Source organism: Petaurus breviceps, unplaced genomic scaffold (assembly GCF_028583685.1).
Source record: "Petaurus breviceps papuanus isolate PSGF00001 unplaced genomic scaffold, PetGlider_PUasm1.0 174, whole genome shotgun sequence".
Classification (NCBI taxonomy): Eukaryota; Metazoa; Chordata; class Mammalia; order Diprotodontia; family Petauridae; genus Petaurus; species Petaurus breviceps.
In genome coordinates this window covers 10915081-10937965 of record NW_027185761.1, presented here as the reverse complement: position 1 = coordinate 10937965, position 22885 = coordinate 10915081, and the positions used below count along the sequence as shown (strand labels likewise).

Sequence of the window (22885 nt, the reverse complement as noted above, 5' to 3'; positions counted from 1 at the left end):
GGAAGGAAGGAAGGAAGGAAGGAAGGAAGGAAGGAAGGAAGGAAGGAAGGAAGGAAGGAAGGAAGAGATGCTGAGGAAAGGGGGAAGCCAGAGTTCTTACAAATCAAGGTGTGGCCAGGGATACCAAGCCAAAAATTGCTCGGGGGCTAAGAGAGATAGATATCTCTATCCCCAAATAAGGACTCAGATATTTATAGTTTATGGAGAGCAAGCCATAGTCTGAACTAGGTATTTACTAACCCAGGGGAGACCTGTGTCTTATTTTGATCTGACTTCCTGTGAATTGAAGGTCTCTGACCTAGGGGATTCCTCATGGTTCAAGCAGCTGCTTTATGGTGATCTCAAAGAGTACCATCTTACCAACAGGGTAGATGGCAAAAATGCTTTAGGGATTTACAGGCTCAAGGCAGCTGTGCTTAGCACAGAAACCATAGCAGCAGATAGGCATACAGACAGACACACAAACTAGAGTGCCATCAGTACTTTTTAAAATGGAAGTTCTGTTTAAGCGAAGGCAGTCAGCATCAGTGATGGGACCTTCAGACACTGAAAATTTGTGACTTCAAGCAGCCACAAATCTGATGGGAATTCATAATTTGGCACTATGCACTTGCTACACCACTAAACACCTTTCTGTAAAGTAAATGTGTATATACTGAATCATACTTTCCCACTGACTACCATTATAATTTCAGAGACATGTTCCCACAGAAAATATTTTAACCCTAGCATGAAATTTTTGGCATTTTTGAGGTAAAAAAAAGACTTTTGTATTATTATGTCTATTTTTATTACCAATGATTTAAAAATATTATTCTGAGAAATGGTTCATAGACCTTACCAGACTGCTAAAGGGATCCACGACACAAAAAAAGACCAAGAATGCCTGGCTTAAATCCAGTATCTGCTTAAGTAACTCCAGTGATGGGGAGCTCCTGGCCTCTATTGTGTTATTGTCATTATTAGAAAGTTTGTATGAGTCACTACAGTCTGCAGTCTTGGAAACTCATTAAGATGGGTTTGATTGGGCAGGCTGTGCATTAGGATTTATAAGGGAGTCCTTGCTCAGGAAGGAATCAGAGGCCTTGGCTGTCATTCCCTTCCTGTCCATTGCTTCCATCAGGATGTGTGGTCACAATTCTCATACTGTCCTTTTTAAAGAAATTAACGCATACCTTGGGAACACAGTAGGATAAAGTTAATGACTCCTTTTAACCATCTTGTACTCTAGGTTGTGTGGGGCAAGACTTAAGAACAAAGGGTTTACACTGCTAGGTCTCTATCCCAAAGCCATCTGAAAAAAGGAAAAGGACCCATTTCTACAAAAGTACTTATAGCAGCTCTTTTTGTGGGGGCTTAAGAATTGGACATCAAAGGGGTGCCAATCAACTGGGGAATGGCTAAACAAGCTATGGTATATAATTGTAATGGAATATTATTGTGCTATAAGAAATGACAAGCAGGACAATTTCAGAAAAACCTGAAAAGACTTATGTGAACTGATGCATAGTGAACAGAACCAGGAATACACTGCACACAGTAATGGCCATAATTATTGATGAAGAACTGTGAATGACTTAGCTATTCTCAGCAATGCAATGATCCAAGACAATCCCAAAGGAAAAACGATGAAGCATGACTCCAGAGAAAGAACTGATATTAATTGAATACAGACTGAGACTTGCTATTTTTCACTCTCTTCAATTTTTTTCTTTTATTTGGATCTTCTTACACAAAATGACTACTATGGAAATGTTTTACATAATTTCACAGACATAACCTATATCTGATTGTTTACCATCTCAGGAAGGAGGAAAGAGAGGAAGAGAGGGATAGAATACAGAACTCAAAACTTTAAATAAAAAGGTTAAAAGATTGGGGGGGAAAGAACAAAGGGTTTGAAATTTTACTTCTCTTTCAATAAGAAGGAAACAAGATGAAAGACAATCTGTGGCCATAAGTTTATGACAAACAGACATAAGTGATAAGCAAGCTTGATCAAATGAATCTCAGCTTCACTCTTTTCCCTTGCAGTGCCAACTACCAAGATTCTGGCTACTGGAGGAGCTTCACGTAATAAAGACATCTTACAGGTGAGTGTAAATGGCGGACACTGATGCTGTTCATGTTCAGTCGCTGATTCTGTTGCAAAGTTGTAGAAATTTCCAATCATGGAGCCTCAGAGTTAGAAGGAACTTCTGGGGTTGCCTAATCCCTCTAAGCTATAAAAATTCTTAGGCCTCCTCTGTCCTTAAAACAAAACAAAACAATCCCTTCCCTTGATCCAGTTACTTCTCCAGCTCTCCTTTCTCCTTTATTGCCAAATTTCTAGGAATAGTAAACTACACTTGCTACTCCTTTTCCCAACACCCTCTTACTCTTCAGTCCCCTATGATGTGGTTCCATCTTCTTCATTCGACTAAAAACTGCTCGCACACCCCCAACCCCAGAGATTTGCTGATTCCCAAATCTGTTGAGCTGGTTTCCTTGACTTCTTTGTAGGATTTAGCATGGCTAGATGCTCCCCTTTCTGATACTCCTCTCTCTTCCCTCAGCATCCTTAACACTGTACTCTTCTCATTCTTTTCTTATCTCTCTGTCCTCTCCTCTGCTTCTGCTGGTTCTCTATCTTCCTCCTACTTCTTAAATATGGGCACCATCTAAGGCTCTGACCTCAGCCCTCTTCTCCATCTATGTTCTCCCCTTTGACAATTGCATTTATTCTCATGACTGTTTACTACTAACTTTCAAATTTGTATCTCAGATCCTGAGCTGTGGTTCCATATTTTCAGTTGCTAGATGAACATCTCCATCTTAACATAATGCCAGCATTATCCTGAGCATGCATGAGCTTAGAGCCTATTGCCTTTTGTGGCCAAAGATCATCACAGAAACAGCCACAAGCTCCCTGGGAGTGATTCTGAGGAACATTGGCCAGAAGTATAGACTGGGATTCCAGGGATGGCGGTTGGCCTATAGTTGCCTTAGAGAGATTCTGGGACATGTAGAAGTGTAAGGTGGGGTCTGATGCCAATCTTGGTCAGTTTGAAACTGGGGAGAGAAAATTGGGTGGAGTATGTATGAAGATGAATAACAACATTTGTAGGGAAAACTAGGGCAGTCACACTGAAAACAGAGTCTGAGCAAACTGCAGAAGTCATGATTTGGCAGAGAGATAAGGCGGGAACATGGCTTCAAGCAACTGGATCAAAGCAGCTGGCTAGTGTTTATGAAAAGGGCTTTTATTGTGCTCTATATTGGCTGAGCCAAGTGAAGCTTTTATCTGCAAGCTGGTCCTTCTACCCCCAGTGTGGTCATGGGGAGCCAGCTGGCCCTATTCTTGCAGATACCTCAAACTCAACAGATCCAAAATCGAATTCATCCTGTTTTCTGCCAAATCTGCCACTCTGTTACATGTGAGATCTCAAAGCATACCCTCAGGATGCTTGAGGAGTCTCTCCATTTCTAACAAGGATTTAGCAAGCCTACTCTGTACTTGGTATCTATAGGAATATTTGTGTGTGTGTCCAGACTTGTTATTTCACTGATATAAAGAATTACCTGTGAGAAAACCCGCTCTGTGGATGCAGACCCGAAGCCTCTCTGCAATTTGTAGATTAGGGACATGTCTGAAGCATTGAGAGGCAAAATGAGTGTCAGGGCCATATAGTTAGTCTCTGTGAGTGGCATGACTTAATCCTGGGTCTTCCTGATTCAGAAATCAGCTTGCTATTCACTATATCATGTTGCCTTTGGGAAATGCAAAGATGAAATGAAAAACTACTCATGACCTCAATGAGTTTACATTCCACTGAGAAGATACAGCATGGAAACAGAGTAATGTATACATGAGAATTTGAGCAGGAGGCAATGAACACTGACAACTAAGGGATAATAATCTGGCTAAGAAGTTGCTGACGTCTTTATCTTTATCTCTTATCTCAAGAATAATACACTTTGATCAGGTAGGGTTTATTCCAGGAATGCAAGGATGGTTTAATATTAGGAAAACGATCAGTATAATTGATCATATCAGCAATAAAACTAGCAGAAACCACATGGTCATCTCAATAGATGCAGAAAAGGCTTTTGACAAAATACAACATCCATTCCTATTAAAAACATTAGAAAGTATAGTAATAAATGGAGCCTTCCTTAAAATAATAGGTAGCATCTATTTAAAGCCATCAGCAAGTATTATATGTAATGGGGAGAAGCTAGAAGCATTTCCCATAAGATCAGGGGTGAAACAAGGATGTCCACTATCACCCCTCTTATTCAATCTCATACTAGAAATGTTAGCAGTAGCAATTAGAGAAGAAAAAGAAATCAAATGAATCAAATTAGGCAAAGAAGAGACCAAGCTATCACTCTTTGCAGATGATATGATGATATACTTAGAGAATCCTAGAGAATCAAGTAAAAACTACTTGAGACAATAAATACATTTAGCAAAGTTGCAGGATATAAAATAAACCCACACAAATCCTCGGCATTCCTATATATTTCCAATGAAATTCAATAGCAAGAGATAGAAAGAGAAATCCCATTTAAAGTTACTGTAGACATTATAAAATATTTGGGAATCTACCTGCCAAAACAAACCCAGGACCTATATGACCACAACTACAAAACACTTTTCACACAAATAAAGTCAGATCTAACTAATTGGAAAAATATCAATTGCTCATGGCTGGGTCAAGCTAATATAATAAAAATGACAATTTTACCTAAATTAAATTATATATTTAGTGCCATACCAATTAATTTACCAAAAAACTACTTTATAGAACTAGAAAAAATAGTAACAAAATTCATTTGGAAGAATAAATGGTCCAGAATATCAAGGGAATTAATGAAAAGAAATGCTGGGGAAGGTGGACTAGCAACACCAGATTTTAATCTGTATTATAAAGCAGCAGTCATCAAAACTACTTGGTACTGGCTGAGGAATAGAGGAGTGGATCAATGGAATAGATTAGGCACACGAGATTCAGAAGTCAACGACTATAGTAATCTATTGTTTGATAAACCCCAAGACCCTAGTTTTTGGGATAAGAACTCACTATTTGACAAAAACTGCTGGGAAAACTGGAATATAGTATGGCAGAAACTGGGCATAGACCATTATCTAACACCATATACCAAAATCAAGTCTAAATGGGTGCATGATCTAGGTATAAAGGTTGATACTGTAAGCAGTCTCGGAAAACAAGGAATAGTTTACCTGTCAGACTTGTGGAGAGGGAAAGACTATGACTAAACAAGAATTAGAGAACATTATAAAATGTAAAATGGATAATTTTCACTACATGAAATTGAAAAGCTTCTGTACAAACAAAGCCAATCTAACCAAGATTAAGAGGGAGGTGGGAAATTGGGAAAGAATCTTTACAACCCATGTCTCTGACAAAGGACTCATTTCTAAAATATACAGAGAATTGAGTCAAATTTATAAGAATATAAGTCATTCCCCAATTGATAAATGGCCAAAGGATATGAACAGGCAATTTTCAGAAAAAGAAGTTAAAGATATCTATAAGCACATGAAGAAATGCTCCAATTCACTATTGATTAGAGAAATGCAAATCAAAACAACTCTGAGGTACCACATCTCACCAGTCAGATTGGCTAAGATGGCAAAACAGGAAAATGACAAATGCTGGAGAGGATGTGGGCAAATTGGAACACTAATGCATTGCTGGTGGAGTTGTGAACTGATCCAGCCTTTCTTGGAGATCAATCTGGAATTATGCTCAAAGGGCTATAAATAATTTCATATCCTTTAACCCAGCAATACCACTCCTAGGCTTATATCCCAAAGAGATCATAGAAGTGGAGGAAGACCCATCTGTACAAAAATGTTTATAGCAGCTCTTTTTGTGGTGGCAAAGAATTGGAAATTAAGGGGGTGCCCATCAATTGGGGAATGGCTGAACAAGTTGTGGTATATGCATGTTATGGAATACTGTTGTGCTATTAAGAAACGAGGAGCACGGGGCGGCCAGGTAGCACAGCGAGTAAGAGCACCAGCTCCAGTGTTGGGAAGACCTGGAGATCGAATCCTGGGCTCAGACACTTAGCACCCACCAGAAACACCTGGACGTGTAACCTTGAGCAAGTTATTTAACCCTGATTGCTTTACAAAAAAAAAAAAAAAGAAACGAGGAGCAGATGGACTTCATATTTACCTGGAGAGGCTTATATGAACTGATGCTGAGTGAGAAGAGTAGAACCAGGAGAAATTTGTACACAATTACAGACACAACGTATGTGTGATGACCAACTTTGATAGACTGGACTCTTCTCAACAATGCAGTGATACAAGTCAATCCCAAAAGACTCATGATGGAGAGAAATGTGTGTATCCAGAGAAAGAACTAGAAAGAACTGAGTTTATATCCAGATGGAAGCAAAATACCTGATCTCTTTCCTTTTCTTGTTTGGTTTTATGTCCTCTTTACCATTTTTCATTCCATCTAATGATGGAATCCATTTTGGAATTCATCTATTCCGTCTTTATAACCTGACTAATGTATAATGTGAAAGTATTTACAGATCCTATACTTGACTATATGCTGCCATGGGGGGAGGGGAGGGAGGGGGACAAAATGTGAAACTCAAGGAATTGTGGAATTGAATCTTGTAAACTAAAAGTAAACAAATTAATTTTTAAAAAGTGAAATACATAATATGCTGCTAAAATAATAAAAAGAGATAAAGATGGAAAGATAACAATAGATAAAAATGGAAAATAGAACAGTTACCATTTTAAAGCATTTTAAAGGTTACAAAGCACTTTCAGATATTATCTCATTCTATCATTATACCATTTTACTGTTGAGGAAACTGAGAGAGATTAAGTGACTTTGCACAGCTAATAAGTGTCTGAAGCAGGATTTGCACCCAGATCTTTCTTACTCCAAGTTAGGCATTATATCCACTGTACCACATAGATGCCTTGGAAATACAGCTTCAGAAAATGCCTTCTTATCATAAAAGCAGCCTTTGGCAACAGCATGCCTAGAAACTTAATTATGTAGCTACATAGCGCAGTACATAGAATGGCGAAAGACGAGAGTTCCAGTCTGGTCTTGGACTCTTATTAGCTGTGTGATCCTGGGCAAATGATTTTACCTTTGTCTGCTTCAGTTTTCTTCTCTGCAAAATGGAGATAATAGCACCAACCTTCCAAGTTGGTTGAGAGGATTAAATGATTTACCATATGGAAAATGTTTTGCAACCTTCAAAGCTCTATATGAAAGCTATTATTATTATTTTTATGATTACTACTACCTTTGTAATAGTAATTACTATTACCAACAGGTTTTGGGTTTGTTTTTTTTAGTAAATTACTGAATACTGACTGCTTCCCATACAAAGACAATACCACATACTATCATAAGATACCATACAACCAGGCAAGGGAAGGCATGCACACACACACACACACACGCACACACGCACACACACACCTAGGTAGGTGGTATGATAGATAGATTGCCAGACCTGGAATCAGGAAGACCTAAGTTCAAATCTGGCCTAAGAAACTTACTATGTAACTCTGGCCAAGTCTCTTAACCTCTATTTGCTTCAGTTTTCTCATCTTCAAAATGGGGATAACAATAGCACTTACCCCCCACAGTTGTTGTGAGGATCAGTTGAGGGAGTATTTGTAAAGTACTTACTTAACACAGTGCCTAGAATATCATAGGTGCTTTAGAAATGTTAGGTATTCTTATTAATCAAAGTGAAACATATCCACATGAGGGACATTTTTCCTTGGGAAAGCCAGATAACACTTCAGCTCCTTTTGTATGCCCCAGATACTCAGCTGAGTCCCACTCTCTGCTCTTGGCACAGAAGTCGTTTTTACGAGACTAACTCTTCTTTCTTGCACTATCACAATTTTGAACACAACTCTAGAGCCGCCCAATAATATGGTGCTTGCTTTCCCCCATCCTTAGAGCTGACTGCAGGACCTACTATCCCTACATGTGGTATTCACTTTTTTTTTTTAGCTTTTTGGAGGAGGGAAGGCTGGGCAATTGAGATTAAGTGACTTGCCCAAGGTCACACAGCTAGTAAGTGTTAAGTGTCCGAGACTGGCTTTGAACTCAGGTCCTCCTGACTCCAGGGCTGGTTCTCCTCCTAGAGAATTTGAGCAAGAAATTACGCCACCTAGCCACCTCTATTCACTTTTTTTTTTAAAGAGGGATAACACCTTCCCTCTAACTTCCTCTACTTCTATTGATAGTGTGGTCATCTTCCCAAGCACTCAAGGTTCAACACCTGAATTAAACTGGTCTGTTTTCTCTCTCCACCATTCAGTTACTGAGTCCTGACATGTCTACCTCTGCAAGATCTTTCATATCTACCTTCTTCTTTCCATTGTCCCTATTTCTCATGCTTAAACTGTTAGAATCATTCCCTAGCTAACCACCCGCCTCCAGTTCTTTCCCTTTTCCAATCCATCCTTCTTACTGCTACCAAAATCATCAGCCTAATGTACAACTCTGATCTACCCATTCCTTTGCTCAAGGACCTTCAATGACTCCCATAGTCTACATAGATAGCAATCCTTAAGTTCTAGGTCTCCCACAATCTGCCTCCAATTTATCTTTCTATCCTTATTTCACACTACTCACTTTCATGGATGTGACATTTCATCCCAAAGGGACTACTCTTACCCTTTTCTTTCATTTTCATGCCTTTTAGTCTATTGTCCCCCACTCCTAGATTGTATTCTTCCACTATCTCTACCCACTGAAATCCTTTCCTTCCTTTAAGACCAAAATTGTTGCCTCTCCCATGAAGCCAGTCCTGATCATCCCAGCTGAAAGTTGTCAGTCCCTTAGAACTCTCCAGATACTCTGTTTGGACTCTTCCTTCACACTTAAAATGTTCCCATGTGTATTATATCTGGATTCATATCTTATCTACTCTATCTCTAAGACAGAGATGATCTCATTTGATTTTTTATTCCAAAGCACCCAGCCCAATGTCCTTCCCTTAATAAATGCCATTTTAAAATGTTGTTTGAATTAAAGTGAAACTTCTACTCCAGTGCAGGAATCCTGCTATATTGTCCTTGACACATAGCTTCTCTGTCCTTTTTAAAAACACCTTCGGTGATAGGGAGCCCATTATATCAGTCTTTTCCATTTTTAGGAAATTCTGGCCTCTGAAGATACAAGTCCTCTTCCTTTGCATGATAATCCTTCAGAGATCTGAAGATACCTTCAAATCCACTATCCACCCACATGTACTCCATCTTCATGTATAGCTATAGAACACCTCTTCTTTCATTAATACCTGGCTTAGATGCTGCCTCTTATTTCAAGCCTTCCTTGTTCCCCCAGCTAAAAATAATAAGTCTTTCCTTAAATGTTGAAAAAATTTTCTGGGTCTCTCCTTTGCCTTTATAACATTCAGTATCATACTGTGCTTATGTGTCCACATGCCACTGCTTCCACACCCATATTATATTTAATGTAAGCTCCAGGAGGGCCCTGACAGTGTAATTCTTCATGTTTGTTATCCTGGTTTTTAGCACATTGCCCTGAACATAATAAGTACTTAATAAATATTCATTGAATTGAATTAAATTAGAATCCGAAGTGGAGGCAACCAAGGTAAACCACATTGATGAGAAGTTGAAAAGTGAAAAAAAATAAGAAAAAGGACCAGACAATGGCTCCAAGAAGCCATGGGATCCAGTGAAATTTTTTTCTGAGGTAGAGATTTGAATGCTTTTGAAACCAGAAGGCCAGAAGCCTATGGAGAGGGAGCTAACAGACTGGGAACTGGAAATGCCCATTCTCAGTAATGGAAATGACTCATTGTGAGATAACGGAAGCTTCATGTTCTCCCACAGGTTTTATCTGATGTGTTCAATGCCCCAGTGTACACTATTGAAACTGCCAATTCAGCTTGTTTGGGATGTGCTTATAGAGCAATTCATGGTAAGATTATTGGTAAATATGTGTACCAGATGAGATCCATGGCCCTCTTGCTGCCTAGTGCCTTTGCTTATGCTAGCCATTCTTTTCAAAATTGCATCCCTTTCTCTATCCTTCAAGGTGCAGTTAGTGTGCCACCTTCTCCATGAAGCCTTCTCTGATCACGTTAGGTGGAAGTTATCCCTTCCTCCTCTGAGACCCTGTAAGAGTTTGTCAATCTCCTTGTTTCATAGCTATTTGTGTACGTGTCTCATCTTCTCTGCTGGGTTGCAAGTTCTTTGAAAGCTGGAATTATGTCTTATTCATCTTCACATCCTAGCTAGCATCTAGCCCTTTGATGTTGATTGACCAGTAAGTCAATCAAAAAACATTTATTAAACACCTTCCATGTGTCAGGTACTGTGTTAAGACAGTAGGAACTTAGCAAATGTTTGTTGAATGAATGAATGAAGACTGCCACATATTGTATTTCTGATGACACAACGGTTTACTTGTTTGGCAATGTTGATTTCATCTCCCTTATTCTCATTGAGTAAGAGCTCTCTTGCTCTTCAACATTCACTGCTTTACCTCCCTTTGAACTAGAGAACCAAGTAAGTATTGACAAGCATTTAATGCTGTCTCCCCCTGCCTCCATCCCAAGAGTCGGCAGGAATAGTGCTGGAGAGAGTAAGAGCGGTAGGCTTTGATGAGAAAAGAACTTTCAGTCACCTGGCTGCAGTCCAGTCCAGTGGGACATACAGGACAGATAGGTGAACTTGAAGACAATGGTAAAGTCTTTGGTGAGGATGAGGGCTTTTACCCTCAGAGCCCTTGACCTACTCAGCAGAATCTACCTTCCAAATGGAATGATCTGGTTATCAAAAAAACCTTATCCATTTATGCTGAGCTTAGTCCTTATATGGCCAAGAATTCTCATTCCTTCTGTATTACTATATTCCATCCTCCCTAAGGCTTTATGTTTTCACATTAGGCAGGCAAATCACATCCTTTAGCCTAAGTGGGGTCTCCATTGTAAATGTCCATGTCCCTTGGGGAGCTAAGATGCTCTTGTATGATAAGAGTGGGAAAGTCCTCTCTGCCTTTTCATTTGATGATTCTTACTTTATGGACCTATAGTCCTTAGGGGCCAAAGGAAGGGATCCAACCCTGGAACTCTAACAGGAACAGTAGCAGAATACAAGAATGAGAAGGATAAAATCACTGGACCTCCAAAGCACTTTGCTAAAAAGAATTCCTGATTCTTTTTTTTAGGATCTTGCCCTGATATAACCCCATCTCTCCATCACCTTGTTTTTCCACCATCCCCTTTTCTTCCTTCACCAGCTTCTGTGAAGAAAAAAACCATAGGAAGGAAAGGAAGCCATGACTCTTTTCGTGCTCCAAGCATAGAACAGTTTAAGGGCTAGAGCCCTCTTGTTAAATCTAACAGTTCAGTTCCATTCAGGTACCTTCATGTTCTACTGAATTTAGTGTCTTCCCATGGCCAAGCCATTGTCCCTGAGATGCCAGCCTTTACCACCTCCTCCTCTGATCTGCTTCTCTCTTGTGTGGTATAGATGCAGAAGTGGTGACTCTTTGAGGGCAGACCCTTCTCCTCCCTCCTCTGGACTTCCCCTGAGGATTATGTAGACATAGCCATCAGCTGAGATAACTGAATTGACATCTTTGTCCTTACATGTTTTCAGTACAAATTCAGAGTTAAGCTTAATTCTGGTCCCCACCTCCCAGGTCCCATTAGAGGGTGGGTAATACCATTTCCTAGTCCTTCTGTGGGCTGCTTTATCACAACAGAGGAGCAACATACCATCTATATTTTCCACTAAAGTAATGGAATCACAAAATCTTAAAATTGGGAAGGATGAATCCCATGAGGTTCTACCCCATAATTCAAGAACTATTTATTAAGCACTTAATGAGTTTCCTGATACAAATACTCCTGGCACTCATGGGCTTGCAATCGAGTATGGGAAATAATACATATATTTAAGTAACTACAATGAAATAGAATATAAGTGAATAAGAAGCATACATGAGAATGAGATCACTAATGGGTGAGGAGATCAGGAGTTCATGGTGAACATGGCATTTAAGCTAAGGTTGGAAAATAGGTGGCCTTTCAGTGAGTCTGTATGAGTGAGGGGATAGAGACAAGCCATTCCTGGTACAGGGAATGTAGTTTTAATTCCAAGGGCCATCCCTCCTCTCTCCTCAGGGACCATTCATCGATCATCTCTCCTTGGGATTATCCTTCATTCCTCCTCATTTTCCCTCACCCTTCTTCAAGGATAATTTCTCATGCCTCCTCAGGGACAAGCTCTCATCTTTTCCAAGTGACTAGCCCTCCTCATTCTTTTTCTGGAACCAATTCTCATTATTTTAGCACTTTGATCCAAAATATGATTTATCCTTTCAGGTCTTGCAGTAGGGCGAAATGTTTCCTTTGCTGATGCTGTGAAATTCGCCCCGGAGCCTAGGTTAGCCACCACGCCAACTGCTGGAGCAGATCAGGTGAGCACATCTGGTGGGAATAGGGGTGGGGGGAAAGGAGTAGTTTCCAGATTACTTTGTAACTAGAACTAGTTAAGCATATTGTACATCAAACCCAGTAAGAGCTGGGCTTGCATTTCTGAAATAATGAGCCCTGTTCCAAGAAGGCTCGGAGGTCACATTGCCTAAGAAATAATTGTGAAATGAGCCTCCTCTGTCTCCCCTGGATGTGAAGACAAGGAACTCTCCAGGAGCTTGCCCTCTTCCCCTCACTGGACACTTCAAGGACTTACTCCTGCACTCACTCTGTGTGGTGAGAAGGCCCAGAGCTCCTTAGGCTAATTCTCCTTCCTTCCTCGACTCTTTAGAAGAGGCTGACCTGTTGAAAACAGCCACTCTCTACTGGGAGCCTCCTTTAAATGAGCCATCTGTCACTGTGCCTGGTACTTATTTATACACACGGCATTTTTTCCTCAAAGGATTTCTGAGATCGTCATAGATTCATGCTTATTCTGTCCTCATAAAATGCATTCATATCACACATTCACATGAAACAGCAGGAGGCAAGTAGAATCAGCACTGGGCAGGGAATGAGAACCATGAGTTTTAATCCTGGATACATCACTTACTCGGTACATGATTTTGGGCAAGTCATCAGTTCATCCTTATGAGACTCAGTTACCTCATCAGTACAATGGAGGGAACACCTGCCCTCTTTGTCTTGCTAAGTTATTTAGGGGATCAAAAGAGATAACATAGGTAAAAGTGCTATGGTAGATGTTGAATGCTATGCAAAGTTCAAAAGCAGAAGGGATCTTACAAATCATCTAGGTAACCTCCCTTATTTTTTACAGACGAGGAAACTGAGACCAAGAAAGGATAAGTGACTTATCCAAGGTCACACAGAGTATAATGGCAGAGACAGAATTCGAATCCAGGTTTTCTGACTTAGAACCTATATATTACAGATGAAGAAACTGAAGCAAGAGAAGGGGTTGTTCTACAGTCTTAGGGTGGGTGATTCTATTGAATTCCATTGAGTAAATCTTTACTGAACCCCTGCTGCATGCAAAGCACTGTGCTAGATGTTGGGGATACAAAAGCAAAAAGGATTTGGACACAATTTTACTCGTAGCTGAGCTCCTTGTCCAGCAGCCTCAGTGGCCTCAGTGAAGCATTGATTAGTCTTCTCCCCTGGAACAGCTTCTCTCCCCAAGCTAATCCGAACGAGCCAGCATGAGAAAAAAAGAACAACTTGGAGACCTCAGAAGACTATGTGAACAGACAATGAGATGGTGCAGCTGCTGCATTCAGATTTTCTGATTCATCCCTATGTTAATAATTTATTATAAACTGAAATGCTTGGCTTCTTGGCTAATTAAGCAAAAAGGCATAAGAGGAAATAGGATTATCCTGAGATAATCACATCTGACCATGATATGGAGTAAAATCCAGTTACAAAAGATCATCATAACAATCTCTCACATTTATATAGCGTTTTACAGTTCACAAGGTGCTCACATCTCATTTCATTCTCAGAACAATCCTCTGAGTTGGGCAGGGATTATAGAATCATGGATTTGGGGCTGAAAAGGACCTTGGAATTCATCAAATACAAGTCCCTTAATTTACACAAGGGGAAGCTGAGGCTCAGAGAGTGACCTCCTTAAAAGGTCACACAGCTAAAAAGTGTCAAGGGTGGAAATTGAACCAAAGTCTTCTTGACCTGAACTCCAAGGCCTCATCCACTATACCATGTTGTGCCTCATGATTATTTTCCCCTTTTTTAGAAGAGGAAACTGAGGACTAGAGAAGAGAAGTGCTTTGCCCAAGGTCACAATGTTGAAAGGATCAGACAAAGGGAAAGTTATATTTTCCAAAGGAAGGTATAAGCTCAAGACCATCCTATTAAGAACTACATTCTTCATAGTTCCTACTTTGAGGGTCTTTATCTTACACTGCTTTCTTATATGAGCATGGACCCCAAGAAGTCAGACCTGATATCAGAGGGCTGAGGCTTCAAATTCCCATGGAGACAGTGTGATCAATGAAGGAATGTTGGCATAGCAAAGGAATAGGGAAAAAACATGGAAATGGAGCCACTAGGGGATGGAGATGGCAAAAGAATGAAGCCAACTATCACTTGAAGAGCCAGCCATCAGCCCAGCGGCATGAAGATGAGCTTGCCAAGCCCCAGGAGGTGCTAGGCTTTGCCTGCAGGGTGTAAAGGATACAGAGGACCACAGAAGCAAAGCTATCCACAGCAGGTATGGAAGGTAACCAAGATGGTGATTTTCCCCAGTTTGCAGGAGTTCACCTGGAGTAGAGAAGAAGCTTCCTTCTCAGACTGAGCTGAGTTGGGCAGGGCCCTAAGGGAGGCACAATGGAGGAGGGGCACCTAAGAGAGTTGCTAATGTTTTCTTATTTCTCTTTTTTACTTCTCATTTTCTTTTCTGTTTCAACTGAATGCATTTGCTGATTATGTGTTGTAGTTTGCTTGGGTTTCTGTTAATGCAATAATAATTAATAATCTGGGCCTAAGTTGACTTTAGATGCCCTCAGCTTCACACTGGAGGGAAGACTTAAGTAAAGTAGGAAATACTGGAAATATCATCCATGAAGATGAACCCAAGTTGGGACAGCTAGGTGGCACAGTGAATAGAGCATGGGCCCTGGAGTTAGGAGGACCTGAGTTCAAATCTGGCCTCACACACTTAACACAAAAATTAGCCATGTGACTTTGGGCAAGTCACTTAACCTCAATTGCCCTACCTTTCTCCCTCCAAAAAAAAAAGATTAACCAAAGTCAATGAAGCTTTAGTGAGGGCTAGCTCATAGGTGACTTTAATAAGTTCTTAAATTGGGGTCTCTGAACTTGTTTTTTAAATTACATTGATAACCATGGTTCAATACAATTAGTTTCTCTGTAACCCTATGTATTTTGTTTTAGTCATTTAAAAACCTTAGGAAGGGAGTAAGCATTTATATAATACCTACTATATTCCAGGCACTGTGCTAAGCACTTTTTAAAAAAGCAAATATTTCCTTTGATCCTCACAACAATTCTGCAAGGTAGGTGCTATTGTTGTTTTCACCATTTTACAGTTGAGGAAACTGTAAGTGACTTGCCCAGGGTCACACAGCTAGCAGGTATCTGAGGCTGGATTTGAACTTGGGTCTAGGCCCAACACTCTATCCACTATACCACTATCTGTCTCCATTCCAAGAAGAGGTCCATAGATTTTATCAGACTGTCAAAGGGGCCTGAGACACACTGAAAGATTAAAAATCTCTTCTCTGCATCCTATCTCCCAAAGTCCTTTCCTCAGAGGAAAGAGCCCACAGGCCACTTATAGATCTGTTTACCAATTAGTGGCATAATTCATTTAAAAAACCCACTTAACATGGGTTTTGTGTATCCCTTCCCAGAGCAAATAACCATGGAGACAGAAGAAGACAAGAGTTTGTCCTGGTTTTGCAGAATCTGCCAATTCCCAGTGGGAAAGTGCTAGTCTCATAAGCCAGTTACTGAAGCTTATGTCTAGCCTACAGCTCTACCCTCAGCAAGGCCTAACACAAACACAAAGACCTTTCAGATATGAACAAATTTCACACTGTGATAATGACTTTGGTGACTATCCCTGGGTCAAACCTATTAGGTTTAGGATGATAGAGGCAATTTACATTTCTGAGTTGTATGTAAAATTGCGTGTTCTTCCTTCCTTTAGACATTATTTATAGAAAAGGAATCATAATAATTGCCTCAGGAATTCACTTAGGAGAAAGCATTTAAGCTGAAGTCAGTGAAATAGGCCATTAGAAATTCAAGAACAATATTCTATCCACACACCTATTAATATCTTTTTATCCCCTTAATAAGTTACAGTAGATTGTCTAATAACTGGCTAATGTCTCAAGGGGATGATTGGGGTTTTCTTTTTTTAAGATTTTCCAGTCAGTTTGGCCAAGGCCATCAGGGAAAATACATTTTTGCATTTCTTAAATATAATTGGGATTTTTACCATCTAAACAGTATTTTCATTTCATTTAGAAATAAAAATCTGATCCCAAACAACATCACATATACTCCCAGCAGGAGTAAAGCTGCTATGCATTATTATTATTGTTTGTTGTTATAACAATCATTCTTACCTCCTTCATATGCTCAGGTAGAATTTGTGTGTAAGAGTCTAGGATTAGGAAATGTGGTAATTAGCAGCTAGCCCCTCTCTCAGATGCCCATATCTGTGTGCCAAGGTACTCAGGCCACGTGGCCATGATTACTAACCATTCAGAAATAGAAGAAAAAACATAATTCATCAATTGTTCCACCATTCATATGACAAGGAGACAAAATATGACAGGATAAATGGAAATCATAGGGATCACAGGTAGAGATCTAGAGAGGACCTCATAGGTCATCTGGCCTGACCTCTTGATTTTAAAAATAAATAATGCACATTAAAATCTGTATGAATTATATGAATAACATTAGTATTATTACCCTATTACAATAATATTAGCATGTGAATAATATTATTGTCCTAATTTTATACATGAAAACACTGAAATTCCAATAGAGTGAGATTGCCCAAGGTCACACTATAGACCTACGATTTGAACCATACATTCTCATCCCAAGCCCAGTGTTCATTCTGCTGTCCCGTGTAGCATGGTACTGTTTGAGGAAGTGGTTGATCTAGATTCAAATTCCATCTCTGCCACTTACTAATTTTGTGGCCTTGGTCAGGTCACTTAACGTCTCCGTATCTCAGTTTCCTCATCCATCAACAAATGAGGTAACTGGACGATGTGGCTTTTGTAGTTCCTTTCAGCACTAGAACTATGATTTTGTGATCTCTGAACTACATTTTAGCCAATAGGTTCCACCGCATTCTCACCAAACTCTTATTACAAATACTACTAAGTGATGGTTACCCTGTCCAACCTGACGTTCATCCCCAAAGCACAGAGGATCAGAATTCTGCACACACAGACCCCGGTTGTTCATTTGGTCCATGAAAATCCTTGGTCCCAGTTTATACTGAAGGGGAAACCACAAGAAACTGATATGCCTTCAACATGGTTAAGGGTGGTGATCACTGATGGAACATAACTGGTTCTTCAGTAGTGGTAACAATTGGAAAAATGTGTCCATTGTATGTTTGGCTGTAACAACTTATTAGCTATCTAACTAAGTCTTGGAGGAGGAGTTGAAGTCTGCATAAGTGGAGAGAGGACTCATGCTGAGGAAATCAATTGAAGTCTTTGAAGTGCTATACTAAATTTGCACAGTACCTAACAATTTTCCACATCCATTATCTCATTTGATCCTGTCAACTCCCCAAGGGCCATGACTGAGTGTTCTACTTCTCTTGTAAGTAGAGAATCCAAATACCTCTTATGTGCTGGGCACATAGTTCAATTCAACAAATATTTTTTAAATACCTGCTATGTACTGTTTACTTCACTGGGTGCTGGCAATACAATGACAAAAACAAAATAGTCCTTGTTCTCAAGAAGCTTATGTTCTACTAGAAGGATACAACATAGAGAAATAAACAGCTGCACACACATACAAAGTAATTCAAGGGGTAAGAAGGTCAGCAGCAAAAGAAAGACCCCAATACATGCCAAAAACATTTAAGGCAACACTTCTTTAGTAGCAAAGGAAATAATAGAAGTTCATCCATTGTGGTATAACTAAATAACTTGTGATATATTAATGGAATGATACTGTGCTGTAAGAAATGATGAAGATGGTAAATACAGAGAAACTGGGAAGACTTGTGTGAACTGATGCAAAAATGAAGGGAGCCAGGGGCAGCTAGGTGGCGCAATGAATAGAGCACCAGCCCTGGAGTCAGGAGGATCTGAGTTCAAATCCGGCCTCAGACACAACACAACTAGCCGTGTGACCTTGGGCAAGTCACTCAACCTCAATTGCCCTCCAAAAAAAAGCACCCCCCCAAAAAAAAAACAAAACGAAGGGAGCCGAACCAGGAACACATGCGCATGCACACACACACACACACACGATAACTACAACAATGGAAATGAAAATAACAAAAAAAAACTATCAAAATTAAATTTTGCATAATTATAATGACCAAGCTTGAAGATAGAGATATATACTTCCTCTGAATCATGAGTGTGGAACACTGGATATAATATCAGACTTTTTCAATATGTTGGTTAGTTTTGGTGAGCTTTTTTTTCTTCCTTTTTAAAGTTCTCTGTTAAAAGAGATGGTGCCCTGGAAAGACATGGGGGAGAAATAAGAGGGAAATGTAGATGATGTAAAAAATAAAATATTCATAAAATGTATTTTTGAAAGGTAATTTCTAAGGGGGCACTAACAACTGAGGAGGATTGGGAAAGACCATATGGAGGAAGTATTACTTAGGCTGAGCTTTAAGTGGAGTTATGAGTCTACTTGTTGATCACCCACTATCAAAAGAATTCTAAGAAGAAAAAGAGGAATGGTATAAAACTTCACCTGTCTTCTTAAGCAGCTCATTGTTCATCCAAAAACATAATTGATACTAATGAAAGACTTAGTGAGTATCTCCTGACAAGATACTACATACACGTTAAGTCTGAGGATTAGACCAGCCAAGTATGAAAAGACCTTTTTTCATCCATGACAGTTTATGAAGACAATCTAGGGCCCATTATCAGTGTCTTAATCCAGGACTACACCAGGGACAGGAACTGTCTTCCATAGGAAACCAACCAAGATCTAGGGTCTAAGCTCACCACGGTTCAATGTCTACCTTGGGGATTAAACTCTCATTTTTAAAAAAGATAACCAGGTTGTGTGAAGCTAAGAAACCCAAAGAAAGGAAATGACTTTCACTTTCATTTTTCACTTCACTTTTATGTCAAGGTCACATATTAAGTAGTGGGGTCTGAATTTGAACCCAGGTCCTTTGACTCCAAGTCAAATCATCTCACCACCACACCACATTACATCACCCTCTTAGCTAGTACTTCTCTGGAACAGAGACTACTTTGCATTGAAGGACTTGCAGGTATGAATCCATCTTCAACAACAACAAGAAGCTGAAATTTTATCTATATAGGGAATTCCCAGGGAGGAACTCCCTCTATCAGTGTGGTCATGCAACTCAGAGAGGGTCATACCACCAATATGTATCAAAGGTAGGACTTGAACCCAGGTCTTTCCTTCTGCTGTGACATTTATGTATCTACTACACCATGATGCCTCTCAAATTTAGTTATGCCAGTAAAATCATTTAAAATCATGCAAGCCAAGACTACAGCTAGTTCTCCACCATACTGTTATGGGAATGGGATTTTAAGGTCTTCCCTGCCCCTTGGCCCTTTGAGAGGCTTAAGTGACTCTGAGAACCTTCCTTGATTTGAAAATATACTCTGCCCCCTAATAGGCTGAATGTGGTCACAGGGAGCCTGTGGTGGAAGGCTTGTTTTTCAGGAATGCCCACAGCTTGTTGCTTTGTGATTAGGCAGTGGGACAAGAGGGCTATAACATTCTCTGATCCAGAAGAAGGCTATATATACCCTAATGTGAAATTTTGCCTTGGGGCTCACTTTGAGAAGAATTGTGTGATTTCACCAGATGAGACTCTGGGCAGTCATCAAGCCCCCCTGGCTTTGAAAACCCAGATGTTGGTGCTTCCCTCTCTGGTAACTGTGACTAGGTATGGATGTAATGGTCAGACAGTTGGAAGCCTGTCTGCTTGATCTGTTTTTCTGTCTTCTTGTAACTTCTGCTTGTAACTTGTTTGTATTCTCTGAAGTTTGGGGTGCTGACCTTTTCCCCCTGAACTAGGTAAATGACATATGTTTGATTAAAGCAAGATTATTAACCCATTTTAAGTTGCTTTCCTTTAGAAAAGCAGATCTAAGAACCTGTATTGGCAGCCACTCTGGGGATGCTAGGGTGCTTGCTGCTACACATACCAAACATAACTCTCCAAATTCTCAGTTGATTTGTTCTTGTTTTAGGTCTATGAACCACTCCTCAAGAGGTACGCTGAGTTGGAGCAGCAAATTGTCCTGCAGACTCATGAACCACCCAACTGAAAAGTCAGGTTCCTAAGAGGCTGCCCCAGAATTGCCATGAATGTTGAAAAGATGAATCAACATGTTTTGAAATTCCCTGTGATTGCTCTGTTTCATCCTCTGGTTAATCAGGCATAATGAATAGAGGCCCAATTACTCCTCCAGGAAGCTGCCTTTCACACTCTGGTCTACCCTGAGCCTTCCTCTGACCTCACAACAAACCTGATTGTGCACTGCCATTGACTGTTGTCTGTTCCATTGATGAGTCTTGTCTCCCCAACTAAAGAAAGGCACTGGATTCCAAGCATAAGGTTGCCCTGACCAATGTCTCAAAAAATGTTAATAGATTTTAACGAAATTCCCTGATAAAGTGCAGCATTTCCTAAACAGTGTTCACCGAGAATTGTAACATGGTTTCAGCTAAGCTTTCACCAAAATGGTTTACAAAGTTAGGTAGAATATGTATATCACTTGTATCCCCTGTGCTTTCAAACCTGAGCGCTGATCAAGAGCTTACAAAAATGAATTGAAACCAAAATAAAAATAATAATGACCTACACATACAACCTTTTAAAGTTTATACAACACTTCATGCATCTTACCTTGTTTGAGTTTCACAGTAAAGTAGGTATGAAAAAGTGTCATTATGTCCATTTTATAGAAGAAGAAACTGTGTCAACTAGGAAGGATGAGACAGGACTTGAACTGAGGTCTCCCTCACTCTGTTCTTGCTACCATGCTGTGCTCTGTTCAGAATTTGGGTCACAACAGTCATCACAAACAAGGGTCAGATCAGTGATTGGTACAGGCAGTTGGTGAAGGTTCCAATAGCAGATAATGAGATGGAGGGCCCAATAAGCAGCATCAGGAAAGTCCTAGCAGGATAGATTAAGGACCTCATCTTTGAGAGACAGAGGAGGGTAAGAGGTGATAGGTAGATAAAGTCACTGGGAAACTGATACAAGGCAGGAACTTGTCACTAGGGACCTGGATGTGTCAATTGTTTTGTAGTGAAAGACCACTAGATTTTGGAGTCAAAAGACTTGGATTCGATTCCTAGTTCTTCTATTTAATACCATGTGACCTTGTGCAAAGTATTTTCTCTTTTAAGTACAGTTTCCTCATCTGTAAAAAAAAATAGGTGAAAGGAGTTGGCCTAGATGTGAATTGTCAAACACCAACGGCCTAGCAAAGTGCTGGGTGCCCTGTAACTAGACTAAGATGTAATTGGGAAATGTTTAACAAAATAAAAATACAATATATCACTGATCACATTAATTTGTGGTTTTCTAAGTCAATATGTGCCCAGAGAAATTAATTTCTATGTGAATTTCATGCCATTGGCCTAGATGCTCTCCAAGATCGGGGGCAGCTCTAACTTTCTTTGATGCCATTTTAGAAAGGACACTGATGAGTGAACTTGTAATCTCATGAATCATCCACCTGCCAAAGATGTATTGCAGTATAGTGGAGAGAGTACTGGTTCTGGAGCCAGGGCAACTGGGTTTGAATTCTGGCACTGCTACCCAATACTCTATGGTCTCAGGCAAATCATTCACCTTCTCTGCATTAGATTATTTGAGAACCACTTGGACAGAGAGATAAGTCATTATGCCAAGGCCAGAGCTGTGCCTCAGGCTCAGCTTTTGGGTACTGGAGACCATAAGCCTCGAAAGTCATAATGAACATAAAAGAACTATAAAAAAAAGTTGATCAACATGTTCCTTTTCTATAAAACAAGGCAGCTTGTATTAGGTCAGAGATTTTTAACCTGGTGTCTATGAACTTGCTTTTAAAAATATATTTTGGGCATGGCTAGGTGGCACAGTGAATAGAGCACCGGCCCTGGATCAGGAGGACCTGAGGTTCAAATCCAGCCTCAGAAACTTAACACAAAACTAGCCGTGTGACCTTGGGCAAGTCACTTAACTCAAACTGCCCTACCTTCCCCCCTCCAAAAAGGAAATATATATATATATATATACACACACATATATATGTAACTATCTCAATATAATTGGTTTCCTTTTTCATCATATATATTTCATGCATTTAACAATATTATTCTGAGGAGTCCCTTGGCTTCAGCATACTGCCAAATGGATCCATGACACAAAAAAAGTTATCCAAAATTCTTTTGATCTCTAAGATCTTTCATTTCTAAATCTATGATCCTGATTCGTGCATAAGTTACCCAGAAGCCAAGGTGATCCAAACGAACACAAATATCAATGGATTTTTCCTTTGTCATGAGGGACCTGGATGTGTCAATTGTTTTGCAGTTAAAAGAGCACTAGATTTTGGAGTTAAAAGACTTGGATTCGAATTCTAATTAAATAGTGCTGCTATTTAATACCATGTGACCTTGAGCAAAGTATTTTCTC

General features: G+C 39.9%; 1 protein-coding gene across 1 annotated transcript in view; it reads left to right on the top strand.

Annotated features, from left to right (window-relative positions):
- The window catches only part of XYLB (xylulokinase), a 216738-nt gene extending 194963 nt beyond the window's left edge, over positions 1 to 21775 (top strand). Inside the window, exons 16-19 of the mRNA XM_069083741.1 lie at positions 2035 to 2093; positions 9878 to 9965; positions 12379 to 12473; positions 20445 to 21775. Coding sequence (XP_068939842.1) covers positions 2035 to 2093; positions 9878 to 9965; positions 12379 to 12473; positions 20445 to 20522 — 320 coding nt within the window. The 3' untranslated portion in view covers positions 20523 to 21775. The remainder of the gene's footprint in view (positions 1 to 2034; positions 2094 to 9877; positions 9966 to 12378; positions 12474 to 20444) is intronic.
- Positions 21776 to 22885: the final 1110 nt, after the last annotated feature.